General features: G+C 43.1%; 1 protein-coding gene across 41 annotated transcripts in view; it reads right to left on the bottom strand.

Moving 5' to 3' along the window:
- Positions 1–4,014, bottom strand: part of LOC116440251 (collagen alpha-1(III) chain-like) — a 295,630-nt gene extending 291,616 nt beyond the window's left edge. For 13 of the 41 annotated variants that reach the window (XR_004238482.1, XR_004238483.1, XR_004238503.1 and 10 more), the window contains exon 1: positions 3,762–3,875. Coding sequence is in view for 1 of the 41 variants with exons in the window: in XM_032100816.1 (XP_031956707.1) it covers positions 3,762–3,999 (238 nt within the window). In the remaining 40 variants the exon portion in view is untranslated. Of the gene's footprint in view, positions 1–3,761 lie in introns of all 41 variants that reach the window. The other 28 variants (XR_004238493.1, XR_004238492.1, XR_004238502.1 and 25 more) reach the window with 7 other exon arrangements.
- Positions 4,015–17,193: the final 13,179 nt, after the last annotated feature.

Raw genomic sequence — 17,193 nt, forward strand, 5'->3', positions numbered from 1 at the left:
GTATTTCTGATTCCAAAACTGTAACTTTTAAATAATCTGACGGGTTTTGGACTGTATTTTAACATGTGTTTCAAGATGTTTTTAAGGTTCATTTAAGGTAGCAACTACCTTTGAATATGTACCCAGCTCTCCTGACACGTAAGATGAAACAATTGTTCAATAAATCTTGTCATTTAGCTCATGGGGATTGGGATTTCACTTCAGGTTTTGGCTTAACGAAACCAGGGAGAGCATCCTAAGAGTGGACCTAGCACTTAGAAAGAGGACAAAAATCTGGAGAATTACAACCAAGAAAAGTGTGAGCGGCAGGTTGAGGGAGGGGATTCTGCCCCTCTACTTTGCTCTCATGTGACCCCACCTGGAGCACTGCATCCAGCACAGGAGAATGAGGAGCTGTTGGAGCAATTCTAGAGGAAGGCCACAACGAAGCCTGGAACACTTCTCATATAAAGACAGGCTGAGAGAGTTGGGGTTCCAGTACCTAACAGAGCTGGAGAAGGAATTTTTACAAGAGCCTGTATTGACAAGACAAGCAGGAATGACTTTAAACCACTCTTTGAACTTAAAGGAAGGCAGGTTTAGATCAGTTCTTAAAAAGAAATTCTTTACTGTGCGGGTGGCGAGGCCCTGGCACAGGTTGCCCAGAGAAGCTGTGGATGCCCCATCCCTGGAAGTGTTCAAGGCCAGGTTGGACAGGGCTCTGAACCACCTGGTCTAATGGAAGGTTCCCTGCTTGACAGGGCTTTGGAACAAGATGATCTTTAAGGCTCCTTCCAACCCAAACCATTCTATGATTCTGTAATTTTACTATATGGTTTATTTATTCAGTGATGCCAAGGAGACAGCCTTAGCAGTCTTTGCATATTTCTCCTATAATGCACAGGGACTTTGTTTGTTTGTTTTTTTTTTAAAGCAGTAGTAAATAACAGTCCTAAACAATGCAGTATTACTTCATGGTGTTAAACACCAGTTCATGTACTATGTATTTTGTTTTCTCCCTTCTACTCTAGGCTGCTATGAAAACATAAACAAACTTAAAACATTTGTTGCTCTGCTATGTATAGCTCTACTCAGCTCGGAGTCCTTTTCTCTTGTTCATTATTTCTATCTGGAACTCGGAAACTTTTCTTGAAGCAGTATTGTTTTTCATTTGGAAAATAAAAAAAGGAAGGAAAGAGAAAATGAAGTATTTAAAAGTCTCGCATCTTACAGAGTACACCCAGTTATAAATGTGCTACAGTCAGCACACTACACATTTTATGTAGAAAGAACCAGATGATGGTGGAATTCAGTTCGTGCTAAGAAAGCAGGAACAGGGCTTATAAGAATGCTTACATCTGTCCCTAATTTGCTTGCACACAAACCCACAGTAATCTGCTTTATTGCCAAAGTCATATAAAGAAATTGGGCACCAAGCAGCATAGGTAATCTTGAACTGGAGGCCCTCCAGCCTAATTAGACACAAACACCCAGAAGGCCTGAGACTGAAATACGGCATGTAGATTTTGAAATGTATGAAGAGACAGAACAGTCTCATTAGCAGCCATCCGAGTGTATGCTTAAGCCTCTGAAGTTCCTTTTTTGACTGAGAGAAGGCGTAAGCCATGTCTATGCCCAAGGCTAAGCACAAGCAAAAGCATCCTGCTCTTTCTGGAAATGGCCCTGATCTCCCAACCCCCACCCCCGCACGTTCCTCCTGGGCTTTGTGCAATTCCTGGCCACTCTCTTTGTAAAGACATACCCGCAGTCAGCCAGCTGATTTAGTATCAATAATGCTGGAAAGCCAAAACGTTACAAGTCATTGAAAAATTAGACACAGAAGTAATTCTGTGGATAGTTTATAGAGGTATTGGTTCATCATTCACTATTTAGTAGATACATTTCTTAAGAAAGTTAGTCTTGGAGTTTTGCCAGAAGCCATTTAAAAAGTGTAGTCTTCCTTATTTCAAACCGCTGAATGTTTTTTATTTTTATGGCCTCAAACAACTATTGTTGGCTACTTTCTGACTACAAGCTTGTCTCTCTTTGATTTCATATATGCACCTACTTCATAGTAGTATGAGTGAATTAAAGAAATAGACAGAGGAGAAGTCCATGACAATTTTAAGGCAGAATGGCTGTGGCAGAAAAGGCTGTACACAGAACTGACCTCCACGTTGCAGACTTCAGGCAACATTCAGGGACTATCTATTTTTGGAACAGTAATAGCTACACTTAACTAACCAGAGGGTGTCATAGAAATGTTTTTATCAAGTTATCTCCCTCTAAGTTATTTGGAGGAACAATGCAAGGCAACACATTATTTCCTTTTTCAATTGAATTTTAACATTATCAGGAAATATCACACTGGCCACAAAACTATAAACAACTTTTGCTTTTAGTAAAGTAAAAGGAGCTTTGTGCTTATTTTCTTTTTCTGCAAACAACACAAAGGAAACACAAGGGCACAGAAGGGGCCAGAAATCTTGTATGATATAAAAAATTGTGGATAAAGCCTTCTGTTAATTGACATTCAAGGTCAATTTGTATCTTCATCTGTGATGCCATTTTTGTATCACTGCCTGAGATCACCAGTCAGCCCCATTTTCTTGATAAATTTTATGGGAAGATTATTTGACATCTAACCTTAGCAGCAAGTGCCACTGAAGCATTACTATTACGAAACAAATAGGCAAATGTTAAGTGGGGATAATTTTTTTAAGAACTTTTCTCAAAGATTATTTTTAATGGGTTTTGCATTTGTAAAGGTCTTGTTCAGGGTTTTTTTAAGAATACGTACCAGGATACCCACTGTTCTCTTTTGCCCTTCACTGTGCCTCACGTTTGAGTTTCAAGGAAAGAAAATAAAGCAGTAGGAAAGGAGTTACTTGGCCACAGCGTGGCAAGCCTTACAGTACTGGCCATCGCTGTGTGACCTCACCCAGCAGTGCAAATCAGGGGATGCCCCTCTGGTAGGGGACCCGCAACCCGCCGAGGGAACAGAGCCTTGGCCCGCGGGCCTGTCTGCCTCCGGGGGCACGCGCAGACAGACATGAGCTCACCGCCCACGCAGGAGCCAGCTCTGCTCGGGAGCCACACAGCCTCAGCAGAGAAACCCGTGCCCAACCTGATGCGTCTGTGCCCAGCACAGGGAGCCGAGATCAGGCGGCAGGCATCCACCCCGACGTGCCCGGACTCCGCACAGAAAGCCTGGCGGGCGCCAGGAGGGAGCGCACGGACCAGGCAGCGCCGCTGCCCCGCTGACGATGGGGGGACAAGGCACCAGCGAGGCCGGTGGCCTGCCAGCCTTCGCTAAGGACAAATGTGAACAAGAAGAAATTCGGGGGAAGCGGACAAGCCTTGGCTGGTTGAAGCGCATCAAAGGGCAGATGCCACCTCTGTGGGCCCAGGCCCACGCAGGAGCGAAGCGGCCCCGAGGGCACACACAGGGGCGGGTGTCTGGGACGGGGTCGCAGGTGGGGACCGAAAAACCCGCCCAGGCACGAGGAGGCCATCGGCGAAGCCAGGCAGGGTGGCAGAGGCTGGGAAGGGAGACGCCACGGGCGGGCAAAGCAGGGCGGCGAAGGCAGAGGGCAGTGAGGGGGAAGTCTGCGAGCCCCGGCAGCAGGGAAACAGGGCTCAGCTCTGTGCTGAGGAGCTGCACCCTCCCCGAGGCAGGTGCACCATGCACGGCCCGGGGCGAGCCCCGCTGCCTGACCCTAAGAGCTGCCCCGGGCCCCCTGCATCGCCCCGACCCCGCCACGGGCAGGACCCCCCCTTACCTTCCGCTGCGGGCGGGGCCGCTGCTCGCCCGGACCCCGGCTGCTCCTGCCAGGGGCGGCGGGACCGGCCCGGGGCTCCCCGCGGGGCAGGGGGCGGCCGGCCCGGCCCGGCCCAGCCCGGCGGCGAGGCGCTCCCGGGGCCGCCGGCGGCGCGGAGCCGAGCGGGGAAACCCGGGCTCTCCCGGCTCCCCCGGCCGCCGCGGCACCTGTTGCCAGGGAAACCCAGGTGTCTCCTCATCCGCGGCCATCCCCGGCGCAGCGGAGGGGGCGAGGGGCGCGGGGGCGGCGGCGCTTGCGGCGGGGTGGGGGCGGCGGAAATTTAACAAGCAGCTTTTTCTACGAGGGGCTGGCAGCGTGTCTTTGGGCAGGCTTCTCCCAGTTTGGGGCTCAATAAACCCCGCTCGTCTGTTAAACTAGCGCCTCTTTCAGAAAGAATATTTGTGATTTGGGCAGGAGCTGTCAGTCCCTGCGAGCCGAGTGAGGCTTTTGTGTCCTGGCCTTGCTATGCAGGACTGTGTGAAACAGGTGGAGAAATCATGACCGGATTTCCTTTGGCTTTCTGACAGTGGAGAGCGATGTCATTGCATTGACTGGTTCAGCAGCAGTTCTCCTATCCGTAGCATAAGGGCATGTCAGTGTGGAGGACAAATCACAGGAGAAATTACACCACTCAAAAATGGCCTCTATTCCCTTTTGCTGCACGACTATTTTCCTTGTAGTTAACAAGTAATCAGTTCCAGGAGTTTGAGGGAGGCTGTGTATTAAAGTAATTCTGCAGCTAGCTGTTCTTGCCAGCACCCACTCACTCTTAGGGTTGATCGCTTGTGCCAGTCCTGGCTCTCTCTGTCTTCTCCTTTGCATTTTTCTTTCACAGCAGAAAGGATGGGTCTCTCCATTTGGATCCTTGTGGTATTCCTTTGTTTCCAAAATCCTGTAGTACTCTGCCCATAAACTAAAATAGTGTCTTATAATAAAAGTAAAAATTAATTTGACAGTTTCTGATCGTATATTCATTACAATTAATTTTCTTTTAAGCACTTGAAATTAACTTTTCCTACCCAAGGAGAAGTTTGAAGTTGTTTTATATATTTCCTGCTTCAAAAAACAAAAATGAGGCATAACTGTATATATTTTGGAGATGTTAATAAGCAAGAAATATATATGATTTTGTTCAATTTAATATGTTGAGACCTGACAGTAATGATTTACAAACCATTGTTTGAACCACTCACAACTAAAGCAGTTGGGAAATGTCAGAGCAGATCTTTTTCTCCCTCAGAAAGGCCAGCTCTGCTAAACTGAAAGTTTTCACAGAAGCATACCAGTTTTCAAAGGAATTTTCATCAGAAAAACTCCTAAGATCAGACTCCAACTTCTTTTTTAGGCAACTAGATATAGCTTCTGCATAGGCAGTGTCTTGGCACTGGGGGCCCAGAAGGAGGTGTTACAATCCCGTATTCTTCTGCCAATAGTACTGAGGAGCAGCCGACACTCTGGACAATACTGCTTTCTGCCCCATAGACCTTTTAATCCCATTAAAAAATCACCAGACACTGGCTGGCACTCCTTATCCCAGGAAAATCACATCAGGTTTCAGCATGTGTGCCTCTTCCACATGGCTGGGCTGGAGTGTCTTCTGAAACTCCAAACCAATCCTATCCCAACAAAAAACTGCTTGTAGAGACACTGCCATTGTAGCCTTGGACGGGAAGAAATGTGGTAAAATTAGAGAGATAGCGATATTTTATTTCCAGATATATCCTCCTGCAGCAGTTGCTATGGTTTTGCACATTCTGAAGTAGTTTTGCTGCATCAGCACTAAAAACTGTCGTAAAACATCAAAGGCATCAGCTGAACAAGGGGCAACTCAGTACCTGTGCTGTGTGCTCGTTTCAGGGTTTCTGTGTCAAGTTATGCCACAGGTGGTAGTTTTCAGAGTCCATCAGACCTTCAGACCCCCTCCACACTGACCCACAAGACAAGGTCCTCTACTTTTCCCTTGTTTGTGCAAGACTAAAAGCTCTCTTGTGAATTAGAAGGACACATGCAATGTGTAGCATGTGCACTAATAAATGATCAGTAATTCCTTTGTCCTCACTTCTTTGCATAATTATTTCACCTTTCTCACAGTGTGGGAAATGACTCTTCAGTTTAATAAATACCCCCAAGAATGTGAAGTGCCTTTCACTGAGCTTGGGGCAGTTACAACCCATCCTCCTCAAGCATTCAAGTTACTGAGCCAAGAGAGAGGAGCTTTATATACTGATGTGGCAATTACCTTTCCAGAATGTAAGATTGCTTCTCTCCTCTCTGTTCTTGTTTCTTCACAGGCTTTAAAAAAATGCACATGGAGGGGGGAAAAAAACAAACTCAAAGTTTGTTCTCAGTTCAGTGAAATTGCAATGGGTACTGTTCATTTGCAGAAATACCTGACATAGCTTAATTCTAAAGAATACAAAAAACAAGAGGAACTTTGGAGAATTTTTTCTAATGCTTTTTGACCATGACTGTTGTAATTCTCATGAAACTTCTGTATGTGTAATGCCAGAGTGTCTTGGGGTGACTTTATGACGTGTATCCCATATCGCTGCCCTATGCCCAGAAATTAATTCATGTGCCTTTCTGTGCCTTTAAACTGAGCCTGAGAGGAGGAAGGAAAAACTGAGCAAAACTTTTTGAAAGCAGTTTGCAGCTTGTTCAAGGTCACACAGAGATAGGTTCTTCTTTTCCAGCTGTGGCAGGGGAGTGAGGAAGCACCCAGCTTACTGCTTTCCCGTCAGCTTCTGGCCAGTTTCAGCTTCTTTTTCTCCAAAGGGAGACTGGGAGTTGAATTTTTTTCCTTCCCTGGAATTTCAGGTTTTCTCCCTTTTCTGCTGGACTGCTTCAATATCAGAGCACATCGGGAGGACTTTCCATAGAGCACAGAGGGCCTGGCCCTGGGCCAAGCCCCAGCTCTGAGGAGACCAAAGGGAGGACTCTAACACTTTCCCAGGTTTTTTCTCCACAGTGAGAGATTTTTATTATTTAGCATTATTTTCCTTTTCCCATGTGTTTGTTAAATAAATAGTTTTATCTCCTTCACTTTCCTTTGAGGAAAATTTATTTTTTCCCAAACCTGGTGGGGGAGGGGTGGTGACCTGCCTTCTCTTAGGGGATATATTTCTAAATTTGGCCAAACTGGCACACAGAGAAATGGTACATTTTTAAGCTCCCAGTTTGTCACTTTGCATGAACTCACAATTCATGATATGAATAAGGCTAGGAGTAAAAGAAAGATTAAAAGGGGTATGAAAAGAGCTAATAGTAGTTTTTTTAATATGCTAATTCTTTGTGGCTGGTGTTCAGATGACAGCTGACCTTAAGAAATCTACCAGTGATGAAGATTTTTACCTGTCATTTTGTCTTGCATACAACAACAGCACCAAGTCTGAAGTATTTTTAATAAGGGTACCTGCAGGATATCACAAGGTTTAGATAGTTTGGTCATTTGTCTCATGCACTCTTTCATCTTTCTCATACAAGAAGGATTCAATTAACTGAGTCACAGCAAAGAAACCATGCAGAATTTTATCAGAAGGGTTATATGCAAGAACTATGTGCTACTTCACTGGAAATCAATGGCACCAGTCCAGCAACTAACATATGCTATGGCGACGGTGACACCACATGGGAGTGATGGGCTGGGCTGCAGGGTGAAAGGAAGTGCTAAGCAAAGTACACGGTAGACGGAGGGAGCTATTCCAGGTTTATATTCCCAGTGCTATTTTTAAGTTTTTAGATGAAATTTGATCTCGATACAGTTCTTCTTTCCACAGATACAGTCCTTCTTTCCATAGATTTGGGAGTCAGCACAGCACAAGCACATGGAAAATACTTTCCAGTTACAGCATGAACAAGCTAAGCAGCAGGGACTCACTTCAGGATTTCCATCCACATTGCCATCTGCCCAAGGGAAGGGACAGCATGTAGTTGCACTATTCCTGGAGCAAAGAAAGGACCAGGTAGTTACCAAGTCTTCCTTGCTCTCTGCAGAAAGTTGGTACAGCCCACCTCAAGAGGTTTTTTCCTGCACTGGCTTGTTCATGCTGAAAAAGCAGCAGCAAAGACACATGCAAACTTCTCCTTGTGTCCCTGCCTCAAAGTCTCTTTATTGCAAGTCCACCAATTTTTTAGGGTGGGGAGGTGAGAAACAACAACAAAAACAGAAGAAAGAGATGGTAGGATGAGAATATATTTCCCCTTGTACACATATGACATTGTCCCAGCCTGCATCTTCTGAAGACATTCACAGGCCAGCCCTATTTTTTATTGTTTACTGTGACACAGTTTCTTCAAGTAACAGAGTGCTTAGGATAAATGTCAGACCTTAATTTTGGGAAAAAGCAGTCTGAACATCTATTCTTTACATAAACAAAGGCTTCTGTAAAAGTTATTTGGCCACTTAACAGTGGAATTGCACCATCAAAGAAGAGGAAACTCTTGCAGCTTATTTTTTGAAATGAATGATCTGTCTACAAAGAGCCATTCATGGAGCAAGTCCCTAAGACTGCAAAAGGGAAAGGCTGTTCAGTTACTCAGTGTAATCTCTACCATAAGCTCTATCTTATCCCACAGGTGTAAAATAACAACATCTGATCTGAAACCATCCCTAGAGTACTAAGTAAACATATAAAAACCTAAAACTGTAACTAAAACTGCTGCTAATTGTTAGCTGTTGCCTGTATAAGTGAAGGTGTAGGAAAAGTCAAGAAAAGCGCATTTCATTCCTCAGTTTTCCTCCTGGCTCTCAGCTGCTTTTACTCCAGAAGTGGTCAGACCCCAGAAGCTATTCGGTTTCTTACCATGTTAAGAAGCTGGCCTAGAAGGCATAGACAAGTAACTTATTCCAGTGAAACCCCGTCCTCCCTAGTATGTCCATGACACTCCCTAGCTTTCATGGGGGCATAGAGAATTGCTCCTGCAGACCCACCCACATCAGCAGGATTCCACTTTCCATTGGGTTGAAACTGGGGAGCAGCCAGTTACACCATCAGTGCTACTCTCTTTCCCTGCTGTCAGGGAAGCATGAAGAGCTCATGGAAGCTGAGCACTGAGTCTGACATTTTACAGACTGAGAGCAAGGCTAGCTGCAATGCCTACAAGCATAGAACTTTCATTCACAGTTTCTAAATGTTCTGCTTCACAGAAGTCAAAAGCTCACACTGGTCCCTCAGGAGCCTACCTGGGACCAGAAAATAATTTTATCTAGCACTGAAGACAGCTGGACATTACCGTGATCAGGTTTGGCACGTTCTGGGAGGTTGGTAATTCATTGGACAATATTGCCGTTACGTAGGGTTTGTGTCTCTGCTACATGGATGCATAATTTAAAACAGTGAGATGAAACTTAGCGCACAGTATTCTACTTGCTTTATTCTTATCTTAACCATTGCAGTCAGTCAGTCATTTTATATCTGTATATAGCACCTAATCCATATTGCAATAACTTGTGTACCATGTTATATCGCTGCACTGAACCTCTGCCAGTTTCAGATCAGTCACCTCTGTCAAGTCCCATAGGATAAGAGGGCCTGTAAGACCTGTTCAAAATAATTTTTTAACCTGGATGGCCACACATGATCTAATTTCCATCACCAGCCAGGTGCCAGGGGAAGAGCAACTGATGTGGGGAAAGGCTGTTGGAAATGGTATTCCTGCCTCTGTCATAGCAGCTGCTGAACTTCTGCTCTTTTGTTATCTGAATCTGCACTTGCAATGGCTGCCTGGATAGCCTCTTATTTTAATTGCTATTACTTTCAATGGCATTAATCTGGGGGAGGGAACTTAGAGTTAAAGCAGCATATTTTATGTTTATAGAAACGATAATCATGTTCAGAGAGCAGATTAAAAGGGCTCTCATAATGATGGCAGTGAAGGCAGAAGATAGAGCTTTCATTTCCATAAAGCATCAAGCAAACCCTACTTTACTGCCAACACAATCTGCTGCTGGCTCTAACTATTTATGTTTATTTTTATGTATTTATTATGAGTCTGTACCCTGCTGTCAAGGAGACAGGCTTCTGCTCCTTACCTTTCAGGAATGCATTAATCCTGGTGAATGGTTAATGTATGGGGAGGGAACAGAGCAAGGGGAATACAAACTGCAGCAACCTAGTGCAGTGTAAATCCTGGGAACAAGCTGAACTAGATAGAGATTAAATCTGGGAACTGTTCTCAATCCTGACAATTACAAGCAATGAGAAAGCACAGAACCCAAAATAATTTTGTTTTTTTCTCCAGGTGGAAATTTAATTAATGCATCCCAGGTTGGGGTTTTGAAACAGCAAAATACAAGTTGATGCAGAGTTAATTCTCGTTTCTGCTGCTGGCCCCAAAAAAGCAGGTGTCGTCATGGGCTGTTGGCTGCCTCCTCCTGTGCACAGGGTACAGTGATTAGAACAGCATGAAAAGCCCGGTGAAGCCACCAGAGCTGGCACGGGCCAGTGTGCCTAACAGAAAAGCAGTGGGGGAAGTAGTCTCTTGATGGGTGATGTCGCTGTAAATAAGCCTTAGGTTAGCCCAGAAAAATTCCGTTGAAACCTTACTTTTTTTCCTGTTTGCTCAGTTGCCAAATTTGCTGAAACTACACTGGCTGTATGACTAATCGTGCCTGTTAGTATTTCCCCCACTGTGAGGAACCTAAGTAAAGTTACATTCAGAACACTCATTGCAAACCCAAAAGCACTGAAGGAAAACACAAAGAAGGGAGTCCTAAATTCTAAAATTTTCTGTTCCTGTCCAACTGAACATTTTTCATCTTCTAAACCCTATGAATGCCTCAACTTTTTAATTATTTTTAATTATGTGGTAGTTTAATCCTTGCCTTGCTGGTTCATCGTAGAGACATCAGTGATCCAATCAAATGTTGTGGGAGGTGAATGGATCAGGTACACAAATGAGCTCTAGTAACAGCAATTTAAATGTCTCCTCCACTCCATACCTCTTCTCCACAGCCTCCATAGCAACCATGTTTTTGAGAATCTTTGCAAAGATTCTCAAAAATTCAGTCTCCAGGGGAAAGTAAACCCCTAAAATCACATTAAAAATCTGAAGCCAGAAAACCAGAGAATTCTTGCACAAAGCACAAGAGGGAAACATCACAAAATCTGAACCTCCAAGTCACACATCAATTCCCATTTTACAGTTTTCAATTCCATCAGTGCCAGTTTCAGCATCATTATAGCCCTGTGATGCCTTTAAAAACTAAGAGGGAGGGAGGGCTTTTCAGTGCAGCTCCACTGAAACCTGTGTCTAATGATAATTTAAAGTAATTTATAACCCATAAAGCACTCACAGCAAGGCCAGTATCACAGTATCTAGTGATATTTATGAGTTTGCAGGTCCCAGTTCTATTAATGTGAATAATATGCAGATTATTAATGAGATAAAAGAGTGTTTATTGTTCATCTTTCATTAAAAATACTAAGCGAGTGATCTGCAACCTACTGACATCTGGAATTATGGTTTGTGTTATCTGCAGATTTTGCTTTGTTTGCACTGAATGGGTCAGATCATAAGTGGTTTATGGTGCTCTTTAACATACAGCTATGGCATAAATAGGCTGAAAAGACAGATGCTATGCAAGTCAGCAGTTTACTGATTTGACATTCACTGCATATGCAAGGTTAACACAACTTCTGTCCTGAACAAAAAGAAATCAGGGGCTTCTACATTCCCACTGAACCAGATGAGTGCTGGTAGTTTCAAGGAATAAGGGCACTGCTGCCACACAAGAACCTGCATTATGGCAGAGAAAAAGCCCAAAGGGTAAATATGAAATTCTCTGCTTTCTGAAGCAGCATTTGTGCAAAATGTATGTATGCATAAATACTTCTGAACATTGTTTTATTGCCTTTCATTTAGGGAAAAATGTGGTGGTTACATAAAAGCAAGCATCAAACATTCTTTAAAAATAAACTATAGTATCAAGCCTAAATTAGCAAACCTGTAAGTGTTCTGTAATATCCTCCTGAACCTAAATGTGTGTTATAAGAGGTCTTTTGTATAGAGGGCGTGACATGATTTAACACAAAAAGTAGGGAACCTGATATGAGGTAAGGTACTTAAGCCATGCAGAGGGGAGATTTAAAATCAGGCCTGCGTATACCAGGTAAATAATAACAAGTATGTCACTAGAACATCAGGCAAAGCCGATGTGAAGGCACCCTTTCTGCATTTATCTCCTCTCTCGTACAAAGTACAGCAGCAACACTTTGACTCTATTTTGCTAGAATGTAATTTCTGGCATTATATATTGTCCAGTGCCTCTGCTGGCATTTGTTTTTGGATCTCTCTAGACCCACACCACAGCAGCAGCAGCATTACCCTCATGATGTAGTGCTGCAATCCCTACAACTGTGTATCATTAGTGGGAAATCATTTAAATGCTCTTGTAAACACCATCAGAGAGCCAGGAGACTATTTGTATTTGTTTTACTGTCACAGACTAATCTGCCTTATTCCAACCCTGTCCATCAAATTAGTGTTGGACCAGGTTCAAAGCACTCTAAACCTGCCAACTCCAGTCTGGCTTGAACTTTAATAGAACCAGGCAACCAGTTTCCAGTGCAGACTCTGCAAGCATATCAGTTGCAAATACATGTATTGATAAGGTGCCCTTTCTCCATCAGACAGAAGACTGCAATCCCCATGTTGGAGGTACAGCATTTTGCTCCAAAGGTTTTGTTACAGGTTTTGTACTTCCCATTGGTAGAACTTTTTTGTTTTCCCCACATGGAGAAAATGTAGGTGTATAAAATATTGGATAATCTTCTTACATAAAACATGTTACACTTTTATGTAAGAATACAGTCTATATTTAGTCCGAAGTCTTCCCCTCTGAGGTAGCTCTTGGTTTTAACCCAAGAAGAAGGAGAAAACTTGGCAGAGTGTTGAAACAGAGATTTTCTGACCTGGTCACTGGAAGAGATGGTATGATTTTTAGGAAAAAGTTTTACTTTTCTTTCAAAAAGACTGAATATTCAGTTCAGCCCACCACAGTTAGCTATAAAACACAAAACTGCTAACCAAAACGTAGTTGCTGAGATGGGTTTTCCAGCCTTAGCTGGGTGGGAGGAACAGGAGCCTGGGAACCTGGGACCACAGCTAGCCAGGGAAGTGGAAACACCATCCCACAGAGCCACCAGGATGAAGTTTCTTCGGCAAAGTGGGGTGGCACTAATAGCTGCAGAGCACCCCTGAGGATGTGCTGCAGTGGTGGTATACCCCGATCTGCAGTTCCAGCTCTTCTTTAGCCACTGCTGCTGGAAGTTGAGAAGGAAGCCTCACCTGCCCAGTCAAAGGCCAAGTCTATATTAAAAATATTTGCCAGAAAGAACTGCAGTTACAGGGAACAGGAAGACATAGAGGTGATTAATGTATTTTTTTCAATGCTGAAAAAGTGCCTGTGGGCAGTTCTCAGGAGCAGTGCTGGTAACAAGAGAAATTCTGAGTGACTGCACACTCAAGCACATTTCTTTTAGCCTTCATTCTTGATCTTTTTTGTTCACTTTCTGACAACAATAAAATGTTCAAAGCTAAGCTCCACTGCTCATGGAAAGCAAGATGTTAGCTCGCCTCTCAGCTGCAATCAAAATTTGAATTGTATGTTTAATAAATTGGGATTGCAATGGTTAGTTACAAGAGCTAACAAAAGTATCTCTTAGGATTTGCATAGCAATCCTATACAGGAGGAGCTTCCAAGTACAACTATCAAATATTCACAAGTGCTTGTAACCTTTTCACTTGTGTCCAGATGCTCTCCCCCATACCATGCTGTTCAGGAACTGCCACTAAAATCAGCACAATTCCCAGCAGAAAATACTACTCGGCTTGAGTAAAGGTGACAGAATCGAACCCTTGCAGGGGGAGGATGAGAAAACTCAGTATTAGTTTGAATAATTAATGTATCTGAGAATATCCTAATCTCCTTACGAAGAGAGAGGCAAAATCTAAATACATTATTCATTATGAATTATTCAGTCAGCTGTGTATGAATTATCCTGGGACTATTTCATTGGCTTTTAAAACTTCTTTCTTAGAACAAATAAATCTAGCTTGGGAAAAACATCCCCTTTAGTGGCCAACCACATTTTCAAACTAGTCTGTCAGCCCAAGAGAAATTTAAAATGTTTCCTAGCATTTATATCTACTGTAGCATCATCTAGGAATCCAAGCAAAACATTTACATCATTGTAGCATCATGTAGGAATCCCAGTAATAGCTTCTCATTATCTTCAGTGCAGTGCAGACAAAGATATGACTATAATGCTGTTAGACTCAAATGAAAGTGTAAATGTATGCTAACACCATGAGATTTTAGAAGACTAGGTCTAAAATTCTGGAAAGAAGGATTAATTGTTGACTAAGCATACAATTAGATATGCACACCTTCAAGGCCATCACCATGAAAAACAGGGTTTTTGCAATGTCACACCTGCCACATGTAGTGAGAAAATTTTTCCTAGGACTCCTTTACTAAGCCCTACTGCCAAAACCTCAGAAACTCAAGGAAAGGATGCATCTATGAATAAACAAGATAGCTGGATTTCACTTTCTGAGCTCTGAAATCCCTTGAGTGCAATATACCTACTAAAATTTTTTTTTCAGAGATTTGTACAGTTAAAATTATCGAGGTGGGAGAGGTTTAATATATTCATGCATAACAAAACAAGCCCACTCCAAAGTCATCAGAGAAGACACCAGATCAGGCAACTGAGGTTTCTCCATTCTTTGCATCCGTCTCTTTTTTCTTCGGTCGGACAGTTTACGTCCTACCACAAAATGTTGTGTCCCTAGTAGAATGTAGAAGAGTAACACAGCTTTCTCCTTTGCTTATTCTAATGCAATGAAAGGCCTATGGGATGGACTAGTGGGAATGTCAGGTGCTTAAAACTCTTACAAAAAATACCCAAGAGCAAAACCTTAGTACCGCAATGCCACAAGAAAAGTGTCACCAAGCTCAAAAAAAAAGAAACAAGCTGGAAAAAATTTCTTAGCCTTTTAAGTTAAGACAGAAGAAGGAAAAAGGGAGGATAAGAACTGGCATCACAGATGGAAAATGGAAAACAGCTATGACAGATCTCAAGCTTCAGTGAGAAACTCTGCTCTGTCTCAGCAGGGGGACCTTTTGAATCACATTTGTGATTCTTACTTCACTTATTTGAGGTCTATTTCGCTTTAAATCCTGTGTTCATTCCTGGGTATTTTCTCTCTCTTAATTAAACCTTCATATCTGACTTTTATTAAGATAGAGGCAAAGCTTGTACCTTCCTCATTCTCTCAAGGTTATCTTCTGAAATAGGATTGAATTCTTTTAATGGAAAGAGACGGGGGAGAGAACTGCTAAACCTGTGGGAAAGTTGTAATACCACAGTTATTTCTAAGAATACAAAAGATTATTCTATCTTGTATCTGGACAATCCAATTAGCCTAATGTCTGGGAATTAAGCAGGCTGCTGATCATATTGGAGAACTGACCTATTTCAATGGAAAACTGTTGTATTTGCACAGCAGTCTCACTGTGGCTTGGTAGCTGAGTCTCCAGAATCATCCTGAAATTAACCATGGACCATCACTGCTCAAAGAAGGAATGGTAACTTGTCCTTGAAAATTACAGGCACTATAATACCTGTTCACTCACTGGCATGCACCAAAAAAGTCAGTGTGGTCAGATTTTCAAATAGGTATCCCTGGTTGCTGAATTCACAGGGTTTTTTTCTAAACAAGTATTTAGCTAATGGACTCAGGATCCATAAAATATATTTAAAGTTTTTCCATTTCAGAGTGTGAAAAGAAGCCTTGCTGGTTTGAAAATTTTCAGTAAATACATATCTCAAAAACAAATTTCCCTCCCCTTTCCATTCCTTTTTTTCCATCCTTGAATGACACGGAGTGACATAGAGTTACTGAGTGTTATCACAGCTTAGGAAGTGTGTTTTGGAGGGGGTTTTTTGTCCTGTATTTGGTTTGCTTCACTAGTTCACACTTTGGAGTGTTTCCAGCTGCAACCAAGAGCAGAACCATGCAAAGCTGGTTCCCCTCTGCCACCCACTGGGAGTGCCTTTTCTGCCAGCAAAGGTGCCAGAGCTCTGGACTCTCCAGGGTGTCACATACTTCCGTGGATGGCCACAGCCTCAGTGACAGCTCATCCCCCTCAGAGAAGGGATAAAGAGCCATACAAAGTTATTGGCTATGCTGGGACAGCACCGTACACAGCATAGGGGTTCTCTCACAGAGAAACATTGCTCTCTTCATCCTTCCTTAAATGTCATTTATAATACTTAAAACATTAGCATTTACCTCCACAAGCTCTCCTGATACTTTTTTAATCAGTAACAACACAACTGGAAATTACAGAGAAGTAATTGTTTATCAAAAAGAATTAGTTAAATTTTTGGTGAAGAAAGTTTCACAGTTTCAGAGGTGGGGATTTTTGTGTCACCTTCACATTTTATTTTCATTCTCAAACTTTGTGTTGATCGCCTTCTAGACAAGATAATTACTCTACAGAAGACCTTTTTTAAATCTCTGCATGCTTTAAAAAAAAAATAAAGAAAAAGAGGAAGAAAATTTAAAAAATCAGAAAACATAGACAAAATTAAGAGATGGTTGCAAAAGTATAGCAACATGTCGTGCAAAGCATTTGACACTCACACATGACATCTTTGTCTACAAACTGGAGAGACATGGATTTGACAGATTGACCACTTGGTGAATAAAAAATTGACTGGATGGTCACACGCAAAGAGTTGTGTCAATGGTTCAGTGTCCAAGTGAAGGCCAGTGACGAGTGGTGTTTCTCAGCAGTCAGTGTTGGGATCAGCACTGTTTAACACCTTTGTCAGTTACAAGGACAATGACAGCAAGTTTGCTGACAAGGCCAAGCTGCGTGGTGGTCAACATGCTGGAGGGAAAAGATGCCATCCCGAGGAGTCTTGACAGGCTTCAGAGGTGGATCTATGCAAACCTCATGAAGTTCAGCAAGGCCAAGTGCAAGGTCCTGCACCTGGGTCAGGACAATCCCAAGCACAAACACAGGCTGTGCAGAGAATGGATTGAAAACAGCCCTAGGGAGAAGGACTTGGGGTTGCTGGTTGATGAAAAGCTCAACATGACCCAGCACTGTGCCCTTGAAGCCCAGAAACCAGCCACGTCCTGGGCTGCATCCCAAACAGCATGGGCAGCAGGGCGAGGGAGTACCCCTCCCTCGCCCTGCTGCCCACTACTCTGCTCTCATTAAACCCCATCTGTAATGCTGCATCCAGCTCCAGGGTCCCCAGCTCAGGAAGGATGCAGATCTGCTGGAGTGAATCCAGAGGAGTCTATGAAGATAATCAGAGGGCTGGAGAAACTTTCCCATGAAGACAGATTGAAAGAGTTGAGTTTGTCCATC

This window comes from Corvus moneduloides, chromosome 2 (genome assembly GCF_009650955.1).
Source record: "Corvus moneduloides isolate bCorMon1 chromosome 2, bCorMon1.pri, whole genome shotgun sequence".
In the NCBI taxonomy this organism is placed as follows: Eukaryota; Metazoa; Chordata; class Aves; order Passeriformes; family Corvidae; genus Corvus; species Corvus moneduloides.